Source organism: Microtus oregoni, unplaced genomic scaffold (assembly GCF_018167655.1).
Source record: "Microtus oregoni isolate MIOR12 unplaced genomic scaffold, Mior012 000028F_ref0000031, whole genome shotgun sequence".
In the NCBI taxonomy this organism is placed as follows: domain Eukaryota; kingdom Metazoa; phylum Chordata; class Mammalia; order Rodentia; family Cricetidae; genus Microtus; species Microtus oregoni.
In genome coordinates this window covers 2,130,845-2,152,237 of record NW_024543087.1, presented here as the reverse complement: position 1 = coordinate 2,152,237, position 21,393 = coordinate 2,130,845, and the positions used below count along the sequence as shown (strand labels likewise).

General features: G+C 50.1%; 1 protein-coding gene across 3 annotated transcripts in view; it reads left to right on the top strand.

Moving 5' to 3' along the window:
• Nucleotides 1-14,792, top strand: part of Snrk (SNF related kinase) — a 51,310-nt gene extending 36,518 nt beyond the window's left edge. For all 3 annotated transcript variants that reach the window (XM_041676852.1, XM_041676854.1, XM_041676853.1), the window contains 4 exons: nucleotides 2,573-2,714; nucleotides 6,958-7,170; nucleotides 9,340-9,474; nucleotides 11,409-14,792. In XM_041676852.1, coding sequence (XP_041532786.1) covers nucleotides 2,573-2,714; nucleotides 6,958-7,170; nucleotides 9,340-9,474; nucleotides 11,409-12,576 — 1,658 coding nt within the window. In that variant the 3' untranslated portion in view covers nucleotides 12,577-14,792. The remainder of the gene's footprint in view (nucleotides 1-2,572; nucleotides 2,715-6,957; nucleotides 7,171-9,339; nucleotides 9,475-11,408) is intronic.
• The last annotated feature ends 6,601 nt before the right edge of the window (nucleotides 14,793-21,393 follow it).

Below are 21,393 nucleotides of genomic sequence, written 5' to 3'. Positions count from 1 at the left end.
AAGATCGGTTCCAGGACGCCCCTCATCAGCCCCAGAACACTGAAGTCCTGTGTGTCTGTGATAATAGCACTGCTGTGTGGCAGCTTTAGTCGTAGCTGTCAACTTGACACAGCCTAGAAGCACATGAAAGAGTCAGCTGGGGAGTTGTCTTTGTTGGGCTGGACTCTGGGGTGTGTCTGTGAAGATTGTCTTACTAATTGATGTAGAGGCCCAGCCAACTGTGGGTGGCCTTACCTGGGCCAGTGATCCTAGGCTGTATAAGAAAGCTAACTAGTTATGAGCCAGAGAGTGAGCCAGCCCACAGTGTTTTGTGGCTTTCTGGCTTCAAGTTTCTGCTTGAGATCTGCCCCTAACTTCTCTCTCTGTGACGACTTGTACCAGTCAGATGAATCCTGTTCTCTTGTAAGTTGCTTTTGGTCAGACTGTTTCATAACAGCAACAGTAGGAGCTAGATCAGTGCCTACACAGACATTCCCATATATATATGAATTCCCATACACATACACACACACAGAGAAGGGAATCTATAGACCCCCTTACATAGTGCTATGTACATTGTTGAAGCTACACTGTGGATAAGAACAAGTCAGCGCACTCAGTGCTGATCCCTCTCCTTCATGGGAAAGTGTTCTACTTCTGACGCTGTCTGTCATGTTGCCATGTGATCCATACTGAAATACTTGAAAATTTTGCACATTACTTAGTGCAGGGCTATGTTTCTCAGTTCTTCACCTTGTAAGTAGTTGTGTGTGGAGAAGCGATGTGAGCTCTAGCCAGACTGTGGGGTCTCCTCCTTCATTGCCCCTCTGACCATGCCGATGGACAGTATTCATTTGCTGGAGGAGATGACCCTTGCCTTAGTTACGCTTCTACCTGTCCTGAGACGTAGCAACCAAGGCAGCTTAGAGGAGAAAGGATTTACTGTGGGTGACAGTTTAGAGGCTGATTCCATGACTGCCATGGCACCCAGCTGTTTGTAACTTCAGTTCCAGGGGATCCAGCACACTCTTCTGACCTCCATGGCACTGCATGCATGTGGCATGCATACATACAGGTAAGACACTCATACACCTCCACATAAATCTTTTAACAGTTGTACAAGGAGAGTTTAAGTTAAAATCAGTTACATACATTTTTCTTAAAGACCTTCAGGTCTGATTACAATCGAGATTTTCAATACTTCTCAATGACTATTTAAAGAACAAGTATAATCGACTGTTGTTACTGAAGTTATCTGAGTAGAGACCTCTGAGGCCCAAAATCAGGGCAGCCCGCGTTGAGAGCAGGGCCAGGCCTGTTTGTGAGTGCCTTCATTGCAGTGCTTTTCATAAGGACCCCACAGCCAAGTGTGCCACACACCCAAAAAGCCGCGTTGTGAGGAATGGTGGCATCTCACTTGTTGCCCTTCTTTTTCCTTTGAACCAAGGAAATAGTATTTGATTAACAAATTTTAATTTTCTTAGGTTGGAACTTCCATTATTTTAGGTGTTTTAGGCTTACATGAAAGCAGCAGCTGCCTGTTAGCAGGTGTGATGGCTTGGCAGACCCTGTGGGGTCAGTTGTCCTCTGAGCCTGTGTATCCAGAGCGTTGCCTCAAGTGGTGTGTGTGTGTGTGTGTGTGTGTGAGAGAGAGAGAGAGAGAGAGAGAGAGAGAGAGAGAGAGAGAGAATATTACCACATGTACATTTTCATTTTTAGAATGAATTAATTTGTGATGCCCTTCTTAAATCCTTTCTTTGACCTGAAAAAAAATTCCAAAAAAAAAATCACTTTTTTTTCTAATTAAAAGGCTTGTATTTTATTTAAAAACAAGAGGTAGGAAGTTGTTTGCTGTTGTGAGTCCTCAGGTGTCAGTTCTTGCAGCTTCACATGGGCAGGGTCCTGCCAGGACAGCAGTTTGTCTAAAGCTGGGCAATCCTGGGATACTAATGAAAAATTTACTCCTTCTTTAAAAAAAAAAAAAAAGTTGTTTTACTTTTTGAATAATGTGTGTTGGGTGTGCACATTAGTGCACTGTCCTCGGAGGCCAAAAGGGGGCATCACATCCCCTGGGGCTGGAGTTAGAGAAGGCTGTCAGCCCCCATGTCTTACCCTTCTGTGGAGCAGCTCTTACTGTTTGCAGACTAAGAACTTAAATCTTGGACGCAGCTCCACCATGTAATGTGGTCAGACCCAGTGTGGGCTCTTGCTTGACTTGTGTGACAGCCGTATTTCTCGTCTCTGAGCTTCACTTTTCTCATCCTTACCTCTCAGGGGCTGTGTGACCAGTTACCACCCCAGAGTGAGGAGAAAACAATGGAGATGGTGCTGACCACAGGCTGACCCTTCCAGCCTCACAGCTTTAATGTGTTTAATGCTGGGTGTGCTGTAGTCTTGGGGAAAGCAGACCTTGTCCCTTGACTCAGAAGCCTGGGCACTGATGGCCTAGTTCTCCTGTTAGTCAGACTGACCCCTCTGCTCTGTTGAGGTTTTGCAGTCTGTTTTGTATATTTTTACTTTAAGGACAAAATACTTGTTAGCCTCCCTGGTTTTCTAGATACTCCAGTATTTAAATGCTGTCTTTCGTTTGTAGACATATGGAGCCTGGGTGTGATCCTTTTCATGCTGGTGTGTGGGCAGCCGCCCTTCCAAGAGGCCAACGACAGCGAGACACTGACCATGATCATGGACTGCAAGTACACTGTGCCGCCCCGTGTGTCTGCAGGGTGCAGGGAGTAAGTAAAGCATGGGCACATAGCACGAATCCAACACCTGACACGCCTTCAGCGTGCAGTGATTTGGGTTCATTTACTTTATGAGATTACTGTTCTGCTGTTATTGTTTGGGGCCACCCGGTAATATTTGATAAGAAATCAAACAGAAGAGCACCAAACAGTCTCGCTTATTTCTTACACATATTTTCAAGAAATCCATTTTGCCTTTTCAGCCTCTAGAAGTGGTGGTTAAGACCTTTCCTGGCAGCTGCCTTTTTCTTCAGTGGCAAAAGCAAGACCATTTGGAACTGTTTGAGTTTCCAGAAAAGGGTTGGGCTGTCCTTGGCAGGAGCATGGCATTGCAGGGTTCCTCCTGACTGTCTTAATAGCGTATGTCTTGTATTCTCACGTCCTCGCGCAGCCGAGGAGAGCCTGTGCTGTGGTGTGCGCCGCCGTGGGAAGCCAGCACTGACTCACTCTGGGGTTTCTCCCTTGGAGTTTTCAGGATTATGGTGCCATCGCCTGTGCAGTGAGAGGTGCAGTTGTGGAAAAGGGCTGTTTGAAATTAGGATATTTTTAAATAAATACATGAGATTGTAGTTACCAGATAAATTGAGTTTTTCCTGTCAGCTGTAAGAAAGCGATGGCAGATGGAGGGGTCTCTTCCAGGTGGAGTCCAGCTTGGGCATTCAACCCTGTGGACTCAAATCCTGGCTTTCCTGCTGACTTCTCGTGTGAGCGTGGCACAGTGTACTCAACAGGTTACTGTGGGATGACAGGAAGTGATGGTGTAGAGCGTGCAGTTTAGACTGGAGCATGGGGAGGCTGTGTGTGAGGAGGTGGAGGTGATTGGAGGCTGTGTGTCGGTCGTGGTGATGGTAGATTGTAGCACATAGGAGGCTCTGTGTGTGTGTGTATGTGTTGGTGGTGATATTTGGTTGGAGGTTTATTGATGTCTCTGGTGATTTTAGGTTGGAGCACATGTGAAACTGTGTGTGTTGTGGTGGTATTGACTTTTGGCTGTCAAAAATGGGAGGGCTGTATGTGTAGGTGATTTTGTACTATAGGACAAGGGAAGCTCTGTGCGTGTGTGTAGTGGTTTTAGGTTCTTGATCTTACCATTCCCCCTAGGAAGCATGTGTACACCAAGTGCAGGTTAAAAAACAAAAATAAGTCTCATTTTACATCATTTGAAAGCCTGCAGGTTATAGAATCAACATGGATGCTTCTTTTCCCAAGATCTGAGATGTTGCCTCCATGTCTCCCTCCTAGGAGGATTGTTTTTAATAATTATAAGAGTGTTCAAATAAGAAACAAAACATTGGGTGGTGGTGGAAGTGGCACATGCCTTTAATCCCTGTACTTCAGAGCAGAGGCTGGTGGATTTCTGTGAGTTTGAGGCCAATCTAGTTCCAGGACAGCCAAGGCTATACAGAGAGATCCTGTCCAAAACAAAAAAACAACCAACTTTTCCTGGTGGGTTACTAAGTGGTGTATTTTAAGGAACCTGACCGTTTCACCTAACTTTTCAGTGTAATGCCTTTACTGACTGGTGCTACAGCTCCCTGCGTGCACCTCCCATTCGTGGTCACCAGTCCGAAGCCTGGTGCTGCCTCTTCCTGAAGACTGGCTTCTGACCACTCCGCCTGTCCTCATGCTGCTGCTATTTCTTCTACTTGACCCAGGAACGGATTCTGTTATTCAGAACCATAGTTACTCAGCTCACAGAATTTCTTTTACGATTAATTTGCTTCTGGGACAGGTTAGCTTCATCATACTGAATTTGATCAATACCTCTGTTACTCAGCTCAATCTCCTCGCTTTTGTTGTCTTATTTGATGCCCACCTTGTTCACAGGTAAAAGGTTTTACTTCTAGTTAGTGCTGCTTTTGATATCTAAGTGACATCATAGTCAAAGAATACAGTCTGGCTGTTCCGGGTTTTCACATTTTTGAGGCCTGTTTATCAAGAACAAGCCTGTAACAGTTATCTTCATGACACACATAGAGTTGTATTTTCAACTGGGGTCAGAGGTCTCTATACATCTTTAAGGTCAAGCTCAGTAATTATATTTTTAAATGTTGTTTGCATCCAGAATTTTCTTCACCTACTGAGATAATCTCCGACCATGATGATAGCTTTATTTTATTCCTTAAAGCAAAAATTAATAAATCTTGAGAGTTCTGAGGAAAAGTTATTAGTTGCAGGTATGTTGAAAACTATCATCTTCCTAATGAGTTGAATCTTCCCTTTGTATCAGTTTTCATTAGAGAGTAATGCTTCTTGTCTAGTTCTGTGTCGCATTTCCGGGGCACCTGCACCTGTCTTCTTTGGGTCAGCGTCTGTGTGTGACAGTTTTCCTCACCTTTGTGAACAGTCTGGACCTAGGACCACAGTTTGTCTCTTCAGCTGTGTGCTCGTTCCCTTGCGCTTGTGGTCAGTGGGGGATGTAGGTGTGGGCTATCTCTGTACACTTCTCTTGTGGTCAGTGGGGGATGTAGGTGTGGGCTATCTCCGTACACTTGTCTTGTGGTCAGTGGGGGATGTAGGTGTGGGCTATCTCTGTACACTTCTCTTGTGGTCAGTGGGGGATGTAGGTGTGGGCTATCTCCGTACAATTCTTCTCTGACTTTCCTTCTGTCACTTATCTCATGTTTCATCTAGCTGGGAAATTGTAGGCTATTATTTTAGTTTTCAAAAATCCACAGCTAATACTTCTCTCTATTGTCTTCTAAAACATTTTAAAATACTAATGTTTTAACTGATACTTTAGTAGTGTTTTCTAATTCTAGAAACTAAACATTTTGTGTCGTCAGAGATTTCCTGCCTGGAATTACATTCTTCCACCAAACTGCGCCCCTCACATTTCCTTCTGCTGGTGGTTAGTGCTTCTTAGGAGGTCTTCACGCTGTGTGCCCATGAAGGTCGCCCCGGTGAGGCAGCCCTGGCCCTGTTCTTCCTTCTCTGCTCCTCAGCCTCGTGCCTGTCTGCTTTGCTTGGAGCTTCCGTGTTGTTTAGACTGTGTTAGGCTCCCTGGCTTATGATTTACATTTTTTCATGAATTTGGAAAATTCTCAGCTACTATCTTCCCAAACAGGCTTTCTTCCTCTTTTTTCATGTCCTCTTGGAACTCTGATTTATACCTGATAGCTCTTCCCACTCGGTCTTGTCTTTCATTCTTGGTATTTTCTCTCAGCCTGCAAACAAAAGTGTCTCCTTGACTTTGGAGTTCATTCCATGAGTTCTCTTACGGTTTCTTAAACATGTCCATTGTTTGCTTCTTTCAATTACAGGGGTTATTCTTCAGTTTTTGAAGCCCCTTTTTATTTTTTTTCTCGAGATTGTCGAGTTTTGTTTACACCTGAAGCACATTTGGCAGTGAAAGTCTGTGCTGCGTGTCTGCATTTACAGTGTCTGCGCTGGTTTGCTGTTGAGGTCTTGCTGATGGCTCCTTATTTCTTTTGTGGGTTTGATCTATGCTAGTTTTTGAAATACTGTTCAGAAATTCTTTTAAGCTCCATTCTACAGAAGAGAGTTATTTTCCAGAGCCAGCGCTGGTCTCACAGGCTTCCTTCTCACCCTCTTCTGGATAGTGGATTTCTTTCTCATTTCTCACTGGTCACTGAGATGGAGTCTTCTTTCTTTCCTAGAGCTTTCTGTGACCGACTGTCACCTGCCCGTTGCCTTCAGTAACACGAACCCTGTGTAGCCTTCCAAACAAAGCAGGAACAGTTGGAGCTACAGCTCTTTGTCCCCATGGCTCCTGTTATCAAATATTCCTTGTTAACTTTTGTCACTGTATTTCTAAACAGTCCTCACATGGCTTCGTCTTCATCAGGAGAGTCACCTGCCCCTGTGGCACAGGCTGTGGTACAGGCTGGGCAGTGCTGCCTGCTGTGCACAGGCCAGCGTGTTAGGGTGCAGAGGCTGACATCTCCAGTATCTGACCACAGGAGCTGTTCCTCACCAGGACACCAGCAGGCTGAGGTTGTTAGGCTGACATCTCCAGTTATCTGACCACAGGAGCTGTTCTTCACCAGGACACCAGCAGGCTGAGGTTGTTAGGCTGACATCTCCAGTATCTGACCACAGGAGCTGTTCCTCACCAGGACACCAGCAGGCTGAGGTTGTTTTGCTTTACAAATACGGTGGCACCAGATGCTCATTTGTCAGTGACTGTGAGCAACAGTGCTTGTTGGTGACATCCGTCATTACTGGTCCTTGCACACAGTTTGCTTCAGTAACGGGCTTCCTTCCTTCGCAGCCTGATCACACGGATGCTGCAGAGAGACCCGAAAAGGAGAGCCTCTCTGGAAGAGATTGAGAGCCACCCTTGGCTCCAGGGAGTGGACCCCTCACCAGCCACCAAGTACAACATCCCCCTCGTGTCCTACAAGAACCTCTCAGAAGAGGAGCACAACAGCATCATCCAGCGCATGGTGCTCGGGGACATCGCAGACCGGGATGCCATTGTAGAGTACGTCTGGGCTTCCTGACACTAACAGGCTGCTTAGTTTTCTCGTCACTGTGACTGAGTGCTGACAAAAGGCATTTTCAGGGAAGGAGTTAATTCTGGGCTTTAGTGTAGGGGATGTGGTTCTCTCTGGTGGGGAAGGCATGGTGGTAGGGTCAGGAGGCGAGGAAGCACACGGTGAACAGGACACTGGGGACAGTCCACACTTAAGCCACAGCACAGACGGACTTCCCAGTTGGCAGCCATTGTCCTCCAGGATCCACACGTGATCGAACATGTTTTCTTTTATTCTAGGGGACAGGTAGGCCGTTGCCAGGTGGTGTCAGTGGATAGGCACCTGTAGAAGTGGGATGGAATAGGATGGTTAGCGTCTCAGGATCTGGTGTCTGTAGAAGTGTCCCCCTGTAAGTGCAGAGATCAGGGCATGACGACAGGCTCAGGCAACCTTTGTGCGTCTGGCTCCAGTGGGATCCCTCTGGCTGCACTGTACGTACCAGGACGGTCGTTGTCTTCTCCCTGGGGCCTCTGCAGCGTCCTGGAACCTGCGCGGTACATGTTTGCTCAGGGACTCAGAACAGTTTAGTGACTTAGTGCAGAGTGACAGTCCTCTGCTCCGCTCCAGCGACCGGTCAGGACCAGTCTGTCAGTCAGGACCAGTCTGTCTGGAAATAGTAGAGCCCTTCCACAGGTTACTTCATGTGTTCATGAAACAGATGCCCCAGCTCAGGGAAGCAAGAAAGAGGTAACCATGTGGATCGCAGTTCCCTGACCTGGGAAAGAGGTGGGCACAGGCTTGACATGGAGGCCTTGTGTGTTGTCTGTTAGCAGACATGTCCGGTGGGAGCTCTACATATCTGTAAAAAGGACACGCCCCTTTAGAGTAGTTTTAGTACAGTAAAAATAAAGATTTGAAGAAGTAAAGCCAGACTTTTAATCTTCGTGTTTTCTGCAGGATCCCAGGTGCTTCTGAGTGTCCCCTGGTTGGTGTCCACCACCTCCACAACCTGAGCAAGTGCAGGACACTTGCCGGTTCTGCAGACGCTGTCAGGATGTGTAGGAAGCGTTATTTTTTTTTTCATTTTTGGAGTTGCGTGTGTCGCTGCGTGTGCTGTGGTATCAGACCTGCACTCTTTGCAGACCCCTGGTGACTGCAGCTTGCCAAGCACATGGCTCCCAGCCACTCATACTTCTTGTTGACTGCTCATGCTCGGAAATCTGCTTATTTCTGAGAGCAGTTCCTGAGTTTAAAGGCCTAAGTGTCTTAAAGGGTCTCCCCTGAACACAGACAGAGGCTTTCTCGAGAACCCACCCTTCCCTGGGTTTGACCCCAGGCTGTCCCACCTCACCAGCTGCCCTGTATGCGTCAGAGTGATCCTGAACCCTGTTTCCCACCTCACCAGCTGCCCTGTATGCGTCGGAGTGATCCTGAACCCTGTTTCCCACCTCACCAACTGCCCTGTATGCGTCAGAGTGATCTTGAACCCTGTTTTTCACACACGCTGTAGTTTCACAAAGCCAGAGGCTTCCAGAAACCAGAGCTGTGTGTTCCTAAGTCATGTGAAGTTTTCCCATGACAGCCAGCTGCAGGAGGTGGGCAGGGCCACCGTGGTGCCTGGCCTGACGTGGTACCCTGGGAGCTTGTTGTTTGAATGGATGAACAAGCACGTTGATTTCACTGCAGCACAGGATGAGAGTGGCACCCTCCAGATTGCACTCATTGCTGCCAGTACGTGCAAAAGTAAAAAACACTTCCCGCCATGCTGATTGACCCTGGCTCACGGACTGTCCAGGTAGCATGGGCCTTGTCTTTAGTCCATTCTTCTCATGAAAGCAAAGGATCCTCCTCAGCAGAAACCAGCTCCACATACCAGCCATGTTTCCAGAAAATACACACACTCTTAGACGCTTGTTGCCTCCTCTTATGTCTGGATGCTGATATCAGTCCAGCTACACCACAGTTTGCTCTTTTCTCACTGATCCGCACGTTTTTGTTCAGTTGCTTCTTTTGGATAATAACCTAAGAAACTACAGGGTTTAGTTCTCTCTAGTTTGTGTTTTTGTCTCATTTTAAAAGCTTCCCAGATACTGGATTTCATTAGGTTATACTTTAAAAAAAAATCTTGTAAAAACTTAGCTGCTTAACTTCTGATCACTCTTAATTTGTTTCTCCAGAGCCCTGGAAACCAACAGATACAACCACATCACAGCCACTTACTTCTTACTCGCTGAAAGAATCCTGAGAGAAAAGCAAGAGAAGGAAATACAGACCAGGTCTGCAAGCCCCAGCAACATCAAGGCCCAGTTTAGGTGAGAAAATACCTTCATTGATATTAGTAAGTTAATGTTTTGAAATAGGGAGCTGTCTGTTGATGCTTCATAATTCTGCAGGGAGGAGGTTCCTCACCTTCATGGCCATGACAGTTTCCTCCACAGGGGTAACGCCAGGCTCCTCTGCCGTGTGCTGGCTGTGCCTCACCTCTTAGGTCCTTAAAGATTTCCTCCCGAGAGCAGTGTGAATTTCCCTTAGTTACTTGGAAGACTTTTAAATGGGGCATTTAGGGTTTCAGAGATTAGAGAGCTACTTCAGTTGATTGATTAGCTATTGGAATCTCAGGAACACATAGCTCTGATTTGGTCGAGTACCACTGTTGACCTCCCGAGGTGAGGAGGGTGAATTCTTGTTGGGGCCACTGACCAGAGCCTTCCCTGAAGTTGACCCTCGGGCTTGGTTGGTGGAGTGAAGCCCGCCCTGAGGGTCAGCAGCCATGGGTTGGAATCAGCCCCCTCCGTGCACACACACACTCCGCTCCACCTGCAGTGCTCGCTAGCGTTTCCTTCTCTCCCATTAACATGTGCTCTTCCCTTGTTGGACTCTCCCGGTTGTCACCATTTGGACAGGTGAGTCCAGTGTCAAATGCTCAGGAAAGGTGAGCCGCCGAACTGTGTCAGCCATGGGTGGGACTGTTCACCAGGTATTTGCCAAGGCCACCCCTGAGTATGGCTACTCAGTGGGTTTTGCTTTAAGCTGATGGAGAAGAGCTGAGCCTGCATCCTACCATGCTGCTCCTCCTTCTCCATGGCCCGACTGCAGGTCCCGTGCCTTAGCTCCTACCCTGGGCCTTGCTCAGTGCTCTCTGGCTGGTTCTTTTCTCACTTGGTGCCCACTGAAAACCTGCCTGCTCTGCACCTCCAGCAGTGGCCGGGGCAAGTAGTAGTTTTTCCTCCCGTGAAGTTGCTGAGATATTTTACAACTGCAGTTTTAATTGGTATGAAATACAAATGTCACTATGAAAATAGCTATCGCAAATGCCCTCGACATCTTACACCCTCAGCAGAGGACAGTCAGGAACTCAGGCCCTCTACAGCCTCCCACATGGGACCTCCAGAATGAAAGACAGTGTTTAACAGTTTTGCTCTCCAGTATGCTGTATGGGGATTTATACTAGGTGAATCTCATCTGCACTGTGAGAGCCAGACAGAGTTTGTGTATGTGTGTGTGCGCATGTGTGTACATGTACATATGTAGATAGTACGTGTGATGAACATGTGTGCATATGAGTCTGTCCATGTGTTTATTTGTGAGAGTATACTGGATATTTGTATGTAGGTGTACATGTGTATATGTGTAGATGATAGCACATGCATGTGAGCATGTTTGTATGTGCATGTGTGTAGATGAGCTTGTCTGAAGGTATACGTGTGTGTGAGATCATATATGCAGCTGTGCATATATGTGTGTCTGGGTGTGTGTGAGCATGTGTGTAGGTGTACATGGGTGTGTGTGTAGACGTGTGTGGTGTTGAGGTTTAGGGAGAACTTGTGCTACCCCAATATTTGAGTGCCCCATGTTCTTTTCTGGGGGCTGTGGTGTGATAAAGTTGCCACATGTCCCTCTGGTATCCTTGCTGATGGACCTGACTGCTTTTTACATCTGTGTGTGTGAGGGCCTGCGTGCTATGGCTGGGTGTGGAGGTTAAGGATACCTTAGGTTTTGGTCTTCATCTTTATCTTGTCTGAAACAAGGTTTTCTCTGCCATGTGTGCAGGGATTGCTGGCCGATGAATCTGGAACTAATCCAGTCTCCATCCACTACCTTGTGATGGCGCTCAGCCTGTCACATCTGACATGCCGTGGGTGGCCAGGTCCTCACACCTGGGAGCCAACACTCTACCCACTGAGCTATTTGTCTCTCCAGGACAGGCCAGCTACTACATGACGATTGTCTTTCCTCTGTCACACAGGCAGTCATGGCCAACAAAAATCGATGTGCCCCAAGACCTTGAGGACGACCTCACTGCCACGCCTTTGTCACACGCCACAGTCCCACAGTCTCCTGCTCGGGCTGCTGACAGTGTTCTTAATGGCCACAGGAGCAAAGGCCTGTGTGACTCGGCCAAGAAAGACGAGCTCCCGGAGCTGGCTGGGCCAGCACTGCCTACTGTGCCACCCACGAGCCTGACGCCTGCTGCCAGTGGGCGGAAGTGTCTGTTCAGGGTGGAAGAAGATGAGGAGGAGGAGGAGGAAGACAAGAAGCCTGTGTCTCTGTCCACGCAGGTGGTGCTGCGCCGGAAGCCGTCAGTCACGAACCGCCTGACATCCCGCAAGAGTGCCCCGGTGCTCAACCAGATCTTCGAAGAGGGCGAGTCCGACGATGAGTTCGACATGGACGAGAACCTGCCACCCAAGCTGAGCCGGCTGAAGATGAACATCGCTTCGCCGGGCACGGTGCACAAGCGCTACCACCGCAGGAAAAGCCAGGGCCGTGGCTCGAGCTGCAGCAGCTCTGAGACCAGCGATGATGACTCTGAGAGCCGGAGGCGACTGGACAAGGACAGCGGCTTTGCTTACTCATGGCACCGGCGTGACAGCAGCGAGGGGCCGCCGGGCAGTGAGGGGGATGGCAGCGGCCAGAGCAAGCCTAGCAGTGGTGGTGGGGTGGACAAGACCAGCCCGGGCGAGCAGGGCACGGGCGGTGGCGGCCAGGGTGGCTCAGGCGGGACCCCATCAGGTGCAGCAGGCTCCTCGCGGCGCTGTGCAGGCCCCGACTCCTCCTCATCCTCCCCAGCCTCGGCCTCCGCTGCTCCACGTGGTGCAGAGCTTGTGCAGAGCCTCAAACTTGTGAGCCTGTGCCTAGGCTCCCAGCTGCACGGCGCCAAGTACATTCTGGACCCACAGAAGGCCTTGTTTTCCAGCGTGAAGGTGCAGGAGAAGTCCACGTGGAAGATGTGCATCAGCACCCCAGGCCCTGGCCCCGCTGCTGACCTGGACCCCGTGAGGACCAAGAAGCTGCGGAACAATGTGCTCCAGCTACCTCTGTGCGAAAAGACCATCTCCGTGAACATCCAGCGCAGCCGCAAGGAAGGGCTGCTCTGCGCCTCCAGCCCCGCCAGTTGCTGCCACGTCATCTGACCTGTAAAGTGCGCTCCGCTCACTTCATTTGTTCTGACGTGACAATGCATGGTCTTTGTGCATGCTGCTACACGCTACTTTTCTTTTCCAGCCGAAAAGTCTACTGTGTGATTTTACATTCATGATTTCAGTGTGGATGACCAGGATGAAATTGTCTATCTGGAACCCAACGTAAACGGAGTGCTTAGAAATTCATGTTCTGCACTTAACCTGGAGGGAAAATGCTTTCGTTTCCTTGTGGAAAGCCCAAATTCCTGTCCTGACCTCCGGTGATAGGGAAACTCCATGCTCTGAGGCACGCTGGTGCCTGAGACAGAACCAAAGCAATAACGTGGTGATGCCCACAGGCCTGGGCGGAGCAACAGCCGCTGCCAGCCCCCCAGGGCCTGTGCACCAAGAACCGAGCCACGGTCTGAGCGCCCACACCTGTTTGTCTTAAGCGATAGTGTGAAAACAGTTGGGGCTCTTACGTTTTCATTGACAAAGATGTTCTTGTTTGTAGTAGGTGAGATCAGCTACTTAGCTTTGTGAGGCAGCTTCCCCTGTAGAATTACAAGGAGACAATCTTTTGTGAAGTGATGAGGTGAACTCTCGTCTTAACTCTTAGAGTGTATGTCTGTCTGTCTGACAGATCAAAAAGAGGCTCTGTAAGTCCCCCTGCAGGACACAGCGGGGTTTCCTTCAAACCTGTGTGGAGAGGAGACACTGGAGTTCCCGCTGCAGTGGTCACAGCGCACACAGATGGCAGCAGAGTCAACACCAACAGTAAAACAGCTTCCTGGAATTGGTTTTTCAGGAGCTTGGTGGTTAGGTGGCCTCTGGTTTCTCCATGCCATGGCAGCATCTGGCTCAGCTGCAAAGAGCCGCTGACGAGAACTTCTCAGGAAAGGGTAGTGCTCCAAGCCGCCTTCCTGCCGCACACTGACCAGAGTTCTGGTCCCGACTGATAATCATCTCCCCGGGCATCTTCTCAATGCACATCTTCCCTAATCTCGGGAAGCCCAGATGCTGGTTTGGTTTTGTTTTTCACACTGTGCCCTAGGGGTTTTGAAAGCAGTACATAAGGGACCTGTGGGATGCGTGTCACTGGGCCCAGGGTCCTTCCCACACACTCTGCCACTTTCTTTCCTGACTTGAGTGACCGTGTAATTCAGAGCAGGCAGGGCACAGGCCAGTCACTTTCGTCAGTGCTCAGACTCAGTCAGCTCCTTTAGGGTTAATGTATATTACTCCGAACTTCACAGTATAACCTGACTATGCTAAGTAAAAGCGATACTTAAGATACTTCCTAGACCTAGGCTAACTGCTTGTGCTTTAAGCTACAGTCCCATTCAGCGTGACATTTATGTAGTTGAAAGTGATGGAGAGAGATGTGTGGGTGAAGCCATAGAACATATTTGCTTGAAATTTTTAAGCAGGGATCTTCAAAGGGCCAGAAACCAGTGTGGTTCACAGAGACCGTGAGAGCCGTGTCTGTGTGAGCAAGAAGAGACGTTTGTAGGGGCATTGCAATAAACTCTGTCGCAGCTGTTTTCCAAGTAATGTACATACTCCTCTGTGGTCATGTCCAGCCTCGGAGTGGCGCCTCTGAACTCAGCCGTATGCGTTTGGTCTCCAGTGGTTTTATATTCAGGTGTATATACGGTGCTCACTTTAGATCAGCAGTGTTGGCCATTTATGCTGCAGAGCTGTATCATAGCCTTATTAGTTGTGTGTGGTTGGTGACCCTCTGGGCACATACATGTCTGTTGAGTGGTGTCTACCCATTCGTTGACAAGTGGATGTCTGTGCATGTGTCTTATGTCCTGGGATGTTGTCACGGGGCGGGAGCAGAACACCATCACACCAATAGTGGACCAAACTACTTCTTGCTCTAACCAGTGACTTGTCCCCTAACCTGTCTTCAGAAGTCACCTAGAGTTACAGTAGTGTATAAATTAAATATTGTGGGAAAAGTTAGTCTTGTATTTTTCTGTGTATATATATATAATTATGTACTTCTGGAATTCTATCTGTATTTAAAGATGTGACAATCTTGACACCAATTTTAATAGTCATGAGACTGAACAAAGATGTCCTACTGAGTCAGAGTTGGTGTGCCCTGAGAACACAAACTCTTTGGCTGATTGGTCATTGCCTCTAGTTCTGACCAGTCTTTCTCCTTGTGTGACAGACGGGACGCGATCAATAATAAAGTGGCATACGGTGTTCAGCAATAGTCGCCGAGTCTGTGTGGTTTTCTCGTGAGTGTCGCTCTGTCCGTGCGAGTCCAGCACGAGGCGGTGGAGTTTGCGTCCCATCGCTTGTGGTGGGGCGGGCTGAAACCACAGTCCTGGCCGCAGTGTCAGGGCGGCAGCCTTTCCTTTAACACTGCCTGGACAGAAAGAGAACAGAGCTGTAACTTCTTCACCTGCTTTCCTCACCTGGCTCGTCCCCAACTTCGCAAACCACAGCCCCTGCAGTCTTCATGGTTCCAGGTCAGCCTTTGTGTTCCTGCAGCCTCCCTCTCTCACTGGTGACACGCTGGGTCCTGGACAGGCGACTGTCTTGAGTCACTGTCACCCCCACTTGCAGAACCCAGGGGGCTCCTGTCATGATGCCCTGTTTGACTATCACACAGTTCAGTGGGTCTTTAAGCATTCAGTGGTTTGTGTCACCATTTCCATAATCCATTTTTACACATCCAAAAAGGTCTTTTTTCAATATCCTTTTCCTTAGCCTTCCCGCTGGCCTAGGCTGTCACCATCCGGGGCCCAGGCTTCATCCCTGTGAGAATGGTGGCTGGGCTCTTCAAGCTGGAAAAGCCCCATTTTCTAGCTAGACCTTTACTCCTACCTGCCTCAATATTCACTTTCGCCAACTCATGCGGGCTCCAAACCACACGCAGCCAGTCTTCCAGACACACCCACCTCTCTGCCAGGGACACATTTTAGTCTCCTCTTCGACTGAACACCTAGATACATCCAGAGAGAATCAGAGTCTCCAGGCCCCAGACTTGTCCTTGAAATGCCTCCTGCCCATCAGATGGCAGTCGCAGAAGTTCTGTGAACCGGGATTCTTGGTAGCAGCCTGCATCAGAGACCTGTCTCACCCAGCAACAAAATACCTGGCTGGCAGCCTGAGGAAGGCGGGCTTTATTTTGGTTCAGGGCTAAAGTCCACCATGGCAGGGAGGGCATGGAGGCAGGAGCTCGAGGTGACTGGGCATGCATGTCTACAACCAGGGAGCAGAGTTGAATGCTGGGCTCAGCTCCCCTTTTATTTGTCCATATTGTTTATTTGTTGGGGAGGGGGTTTGCCTCAGCTAGCCCATAATTCCTCACAGACCTACCTCCCCAAAGGCTAAGTATAGACAGTCCTCTCAGGTATGGACAGGACTGTCTCCTAGGTGACAGTGAATGCTGTCACTCTGACATGGCAGGTCTACCCCCTGCCAACTTGATCTCCAAACAGCAATTTAAACCCACAGCCTCTTAGCCCTTCCCATTGGTTCATGGCTATCTCAATGCAAAATAATTAGTCCAACTTCAGGAGTCCCCTAGTCTTTAACAGTTCCAACATTATTCAAAAGTTCAGAGCTGTCTTACCTGAGGCTCAAAGTATCTTAGCTGTGAGTGCCTATAAACCAACTACGTGCTTCCGACATACAGTGCTTCCCAGTGAACGTCCCCATACCTGAAGAGAAGCCTGGGGCTGGTTGTGGGTCCTGCAGCTCCATGCCTGGCAGTGGGGCTTGTGATGGAATCTCTGGGCTCCAAGGAGCCTCCTGCTCTGCCCCTGCTGCACAGACAGACAGCCTCTCTCAGGCTCCATCCCATTCCTCCACTCTTCCTCAGCAGCAGCTCTGCTTCTGAACTAACATCCTTGGTTTCATCTTCACAGCTTCACATAGCAGCCTTTCAGGACCTGCTTTCAGGGCCATTGACTGCCAGACTGCCTGGCCTCGGCGTGCAGTGTGGACAATGGTGCCAGGTTCTGCTGCCAGCTAGGTTCACAGCTTGGGCCCCTGGACCTGAGCAGGGAACCCCTCCTCCAGGGGCATCCTGAGATCCTGAGCTTACACTCTCTCTCCAGGGCTCCTTACCTGGAGCACGAGTTTCTCTGTGGGACTCGACTCCAGCACTGTTGCTCTGTCTGTGCGTGCTCTTTCTCTGAGACTTTTAAATTTGCCCGAATTTTTCCCCATCAAACCTTTTTGCCTAGTTTGTACTGGTTTTTCACTCTGGGTCTGTACAAACAGTGGTAAAGCTGCCAGGCCATAGCCTGAATGCTCTACGTTCTTGAACTTTCCTCCATCAGACACATCAGTCCGTATCCTTACCTACACTGCAGGTCTTGGGGGATGGACAGAACAAGAATGAATGCTTTGCTAGAATATAATTTGAACGGTCTCCAGCCCCGTTCCTAAGAGTCCTTGTCCCTCTGGAGCCTCAGGAAGGGGCCTCCACATGCCCTCAGTATGCCTGTCTTCCAGGTTCCTTCCAGAATAGCCCGTTGATCTCTGCCTACAGAATTTCCTGGCCCAAAGTTCCAGACTCGCCTTCCTCTCACAGAGCAGTCCCAGAAACCTAAGCGGCACACTGTCGGGTGGACCATAGCAACAAGCCCACGTCTCAGCCCTGGTTTTCTGTAGTCGCCTGGCATTCATTGCTCTCTAGGCTCCTCTGGAGCCTAGACTGTGTTAACAATCAGTTACATCACACGCCTCTCTTTCATCCCGCATCCCATAACAATCAATTACATCACACGCCTCTGTCATCCCGCATCCCATAACAATACCATCACACCTTGATGGGGATTGCATTGAATCTATAAATTGCCTTTGGTAGAATTGCCATTTTTACTATGTTGATCCTCCCAATCCAAGAGCAAGGGAGGTCCTTCCATTTTCTGGTATCCTCCTCAATTTCTTTCTTCAATGCCTTAAAGTTCTTGTCAAATAGATCTTTCACTTCCTTGGTTAGAGTTACCCCAAGATATATTATGCTGTTTGTGGCTATGGTGAAAGGTGAAGCTTCTCTGATTTCCCTCTCTGCTTCCATATCCTTTGTGTATAAGAGGGCGACTGATTTTTTGGAGTTGATCTTGTATCCTGCCACATTACTAAAGGTGTTTATCAGCTGTAAAAGTTATTTGGTGGAGTTTTGGGGGTCGCTTATGTACACTATCATATCATCTGCAAATAACGAAAGTTTCACTTCTTCCTTTCCAATTCGAATCCCCTTGATCGCCTTATGTTGTCTTATTGCTATTGCTAGAACTTCAAGCACTATATTGAAGAGGTATGGCAAGAGTGGACAGCCTTGTCGTGTTCCTGAGTTTAGTGGGATGGCTTTGAGTTTCTCTCCGTTTAATTTGATGTTAGCTGTCGGCTTGCTGTATATAGCATTTATTATATTTAGGTATGACCCTTGTATCCCTAATCTCTCCAATATTTTTATCATAAAGGGATAGGGAGAACATGAGCAAAGAAGCCGGGACCACGAGGGGTGCACCCACCCACTGAGACAGTGGAGCTGATCTATTGGGAGCTCACCAAGGCCAGCTGGACTGACTGAAAAAGCATGGGTTAAAACCGGACTCTCTGAACATGGCGAACAATGAGGGCTGATGAGAAGCCAAGGACAATGGCACGGGGTTTTGATCCTACTTAATGTGCTGGCTTTGTGGGAGCCTAGCCAGTTTGGATGTTCACCTTCCTAGATATGGACGGAGGGGGGAGGACCTAGGACTTACCACAGGGCAGGGAACCCTGACTGCTCTTTGGACTGGAGAGGGAGGGGGAGAAGAGTGAGGGGAGGGGGAGAAGGGTGGGAGGAGGAGGAGAAGGGTGGGAGGAGGGGGAGGTACACGGTGGTTCTCAACCATCAGTGACTCCAATTCTAGAGGACCCAACATCCCCTTCTGGCCTCCTTGGATAAGACACCCACATGGCAGATTGTTGGGTCCCCTTCTCAGACCACCCTTGAGTGGAGCATGGAGTCCCCCAGGGCCCATGCCATCAGGTCACTGGTGGAAACACTGCACTAGGCATGGTCCTCAGAGGCTGCAGGGTCTGTAAACTGCAGGCCTGTCTGGCCTTCATCCTGTGATCTTTAGCCTTTTCCCTGATACTTGTTTCCTGCTGGAAGGAGGCAGGCAGGAGCTGCAGGGCTTTGCTGGGAAGGAGATCTGTGAGGTGGGGGGCTATGGGCAAGGCACCATCCTGGTAGCTGGCAAAGGGCGGGTCTCTCAAGGTCTGTGTACCCGCTTCCTTGCCCATCGAATGGAGCCAGTGTAAGGGAAGTGGGGGGGGGGGCTGGATTTCTACTTTGAAGCCTGGCTGGGTTTCTTTCGAAGTTTGTTCTGAGTCTGAGATACTTAGCTGCTAGGAGGGGTTAATAGTGTGCCATAGACAGACAGATACAAACGGAAAAGGGGGTGGGGGACACCCCACTTGACACCCTTCCCGCCCTAAGGCCGCCTGGGGCTGCAGGCACAGGTATTGTCTGCCTTGGAACCACCATGGGGTGCTCTGGCTTGCATTGGAACGCCCACTGGAGCTCCAGGGAAGGGTGTGAGGGCGGTGCCCGGGGTGTCTGTGGCTCAGAACTAGAGCTGGCCATGCACCTCAGGCTATGGAGTTTGACTGTGAGTGACTGGGCCTAGGGCCAACCCCATTGCCCTCCAGTTCTGACCAGTGGGACTTGGTGGCAGTTGTACCTTGCACTGGAGGGAGGAACCAGCCCTCCAAACCTTCCTATGGCAAAGTGAGGCCCAGGCTCAACAGCCTCTGGGACGTAGGTTAGGTCTCCCTGAGCCTGGAACCCTGGATACAGCCCTGGCCACTTCTGGAAGCTGCTGGTACGAGGACTTGAATACTGGGTAGCTGCCCCTGGCGTGCCTTTTTCCTGGTGAGGGCTGCACCCAGGCTCAGCTCCATGTCATGCTTTATGTCTGTCTTGCTGGGAAGCCTTCCAGCAGGGCCTGTGGGACCAGGCTTGTGTGAGAGACTGGGCTGACACTTGGCTCCCTCGGGCCTGGGGCTCTTGAAGCCAAGGTTCTTTTCCCACGATTGGCCTATGCAGTGTGCCTCCCAGTGACCTTTGTGGAAGCCTCTGGATGGTGAGGAGAAGACCAGGTGTGGTGTCCAAGGCTCCTCTCATTTCCCAGGGTGGAGCTTCCCCTTTTCCTCCTTGGGCCTCAACCACCCTGCTCTGAGGAAAATGGTTTGAATTCTATTCTGGCCTTTATAGGCCCGTCCCTGGTAGCCACCACTGCCCTGGGCACTGACTCACGGTACTCCTTAGCCTGCCAGGCAGGGGCCGACATCATGTCCTCTGAGCAGTTGAGAAGAGCTGGAGTCCCACAGCTCTTGGTAATCAGGATGGTCAAGAAACTGGAAGCAGAGGGTGACCACCCAAGGGCTCCTCAGCAGCCAGGGAGAATGGCAGATGGGACGGTTTCTCCTCGGGGTGAGTCATCATGGGGACTTAGGGTGGCAGGTGGAGTGGGGTAGGGACCCCCAGGCTCACAGGGCAATGCCATGGCTCGTCTGAGGGCTGAGTGACACCAGCAATGAATAGGCTGGTGGATCAGTGACCAGGACATTAAAGGGAATGAGGTGAAATGGGTGAGGGGTCAAGAGGGCATAGCCCTGCGGGGTGGGGCGTGGCCTGGTAGGGCGGGAAGGGGCGGGGCAGGGTACAGGGTGGGACAGCACCTTCCCAGACAAAGACACCAGGATGGGGAACAGCTAGAGGGTCACCCACACCTTTCATTCAAACCACAGTGTCTCGAATGGCTGTTGTGTACAACAGACCACCCATGTGCTCAGTCCTGGGGACACTTACAGCCTGGCCAGTCTGTCAGACCAACACCTGCTGTGCTCCTAAATCCATCTTCTCCGTGGTCACAGGCTCCTGTTCTCCCTGGTGTCAAGCAAGTGGGAACACAGGAACATCGGTCGTGAGCACAGGGAAGCCTGGCCAGGTTCGCACAGCCCCTGGCAGAGGGGAATCCACCAGCAAAGGCGGCAGCTGGGGTCGCATGTGGGCAGAGGAGTCACTGGTTCACATCCAGCCTGTTCCTGTGACTGATCCCCTGGTTCAGGCTCTGTAGGGGACCAGGAGCCAGGGCCAGGGCCTCAATTTGAATTCTTTCCTTTCCCAGCATGTACAAGAGCCCAGAATGGACTAAGGGGAAGACCTTGGGGTCCCAGGGCTTATGTCTTCTTTGGTGCCTGCCATTTTCTGGCTGTTTAAAACGTGAGCCTCATCTAGGAAGTTCCATCAGGAACCCCACAAAACTCACTGCAGTACCATGACCTGAAGTGTCTCTGCTTCCAAGATTAGACAAAAACCGGAGCAGGGCTCCTAAAAACAAGTGATCCTGAGCCAGCTGCCACCTCTTCTCTGGTAAAGTGGGGCACGCAGGTGCAGCCCCCTGAGCTGTGTGGAGCAGGCTATCCCAGCTCTTGCCAACACCTGAGCTGTGTGGAGCAGGCTATCCCAGCTCTTGCTGGGGAAGAGCTCACGGGCCAGCAAGGGCATCAGCGCCCACTCTTGGAGACCTTGCTTCCCAGATGGGCTGTCACACTCGAGTCAGTTGAACGCTATAGGCTCAGTTGGGATGGCCGACATCACCCCTGGCCCGAACACCACTCTGCTGCAGGTCCTGGCCCACACTGGGCTTCCCTCGGGTGTCAGCAGCAGCAGCTTCCCCAGAAAACCTGGGCCTGGCTGGGAGCTTTGAGGCTTCTCTTGGCTCCTGGGATCCCCACGGCACCACCTAGCTCTGGGGGCAGCTGAAGCATCTGCAGAGTCTGAGGGAGGAGGAG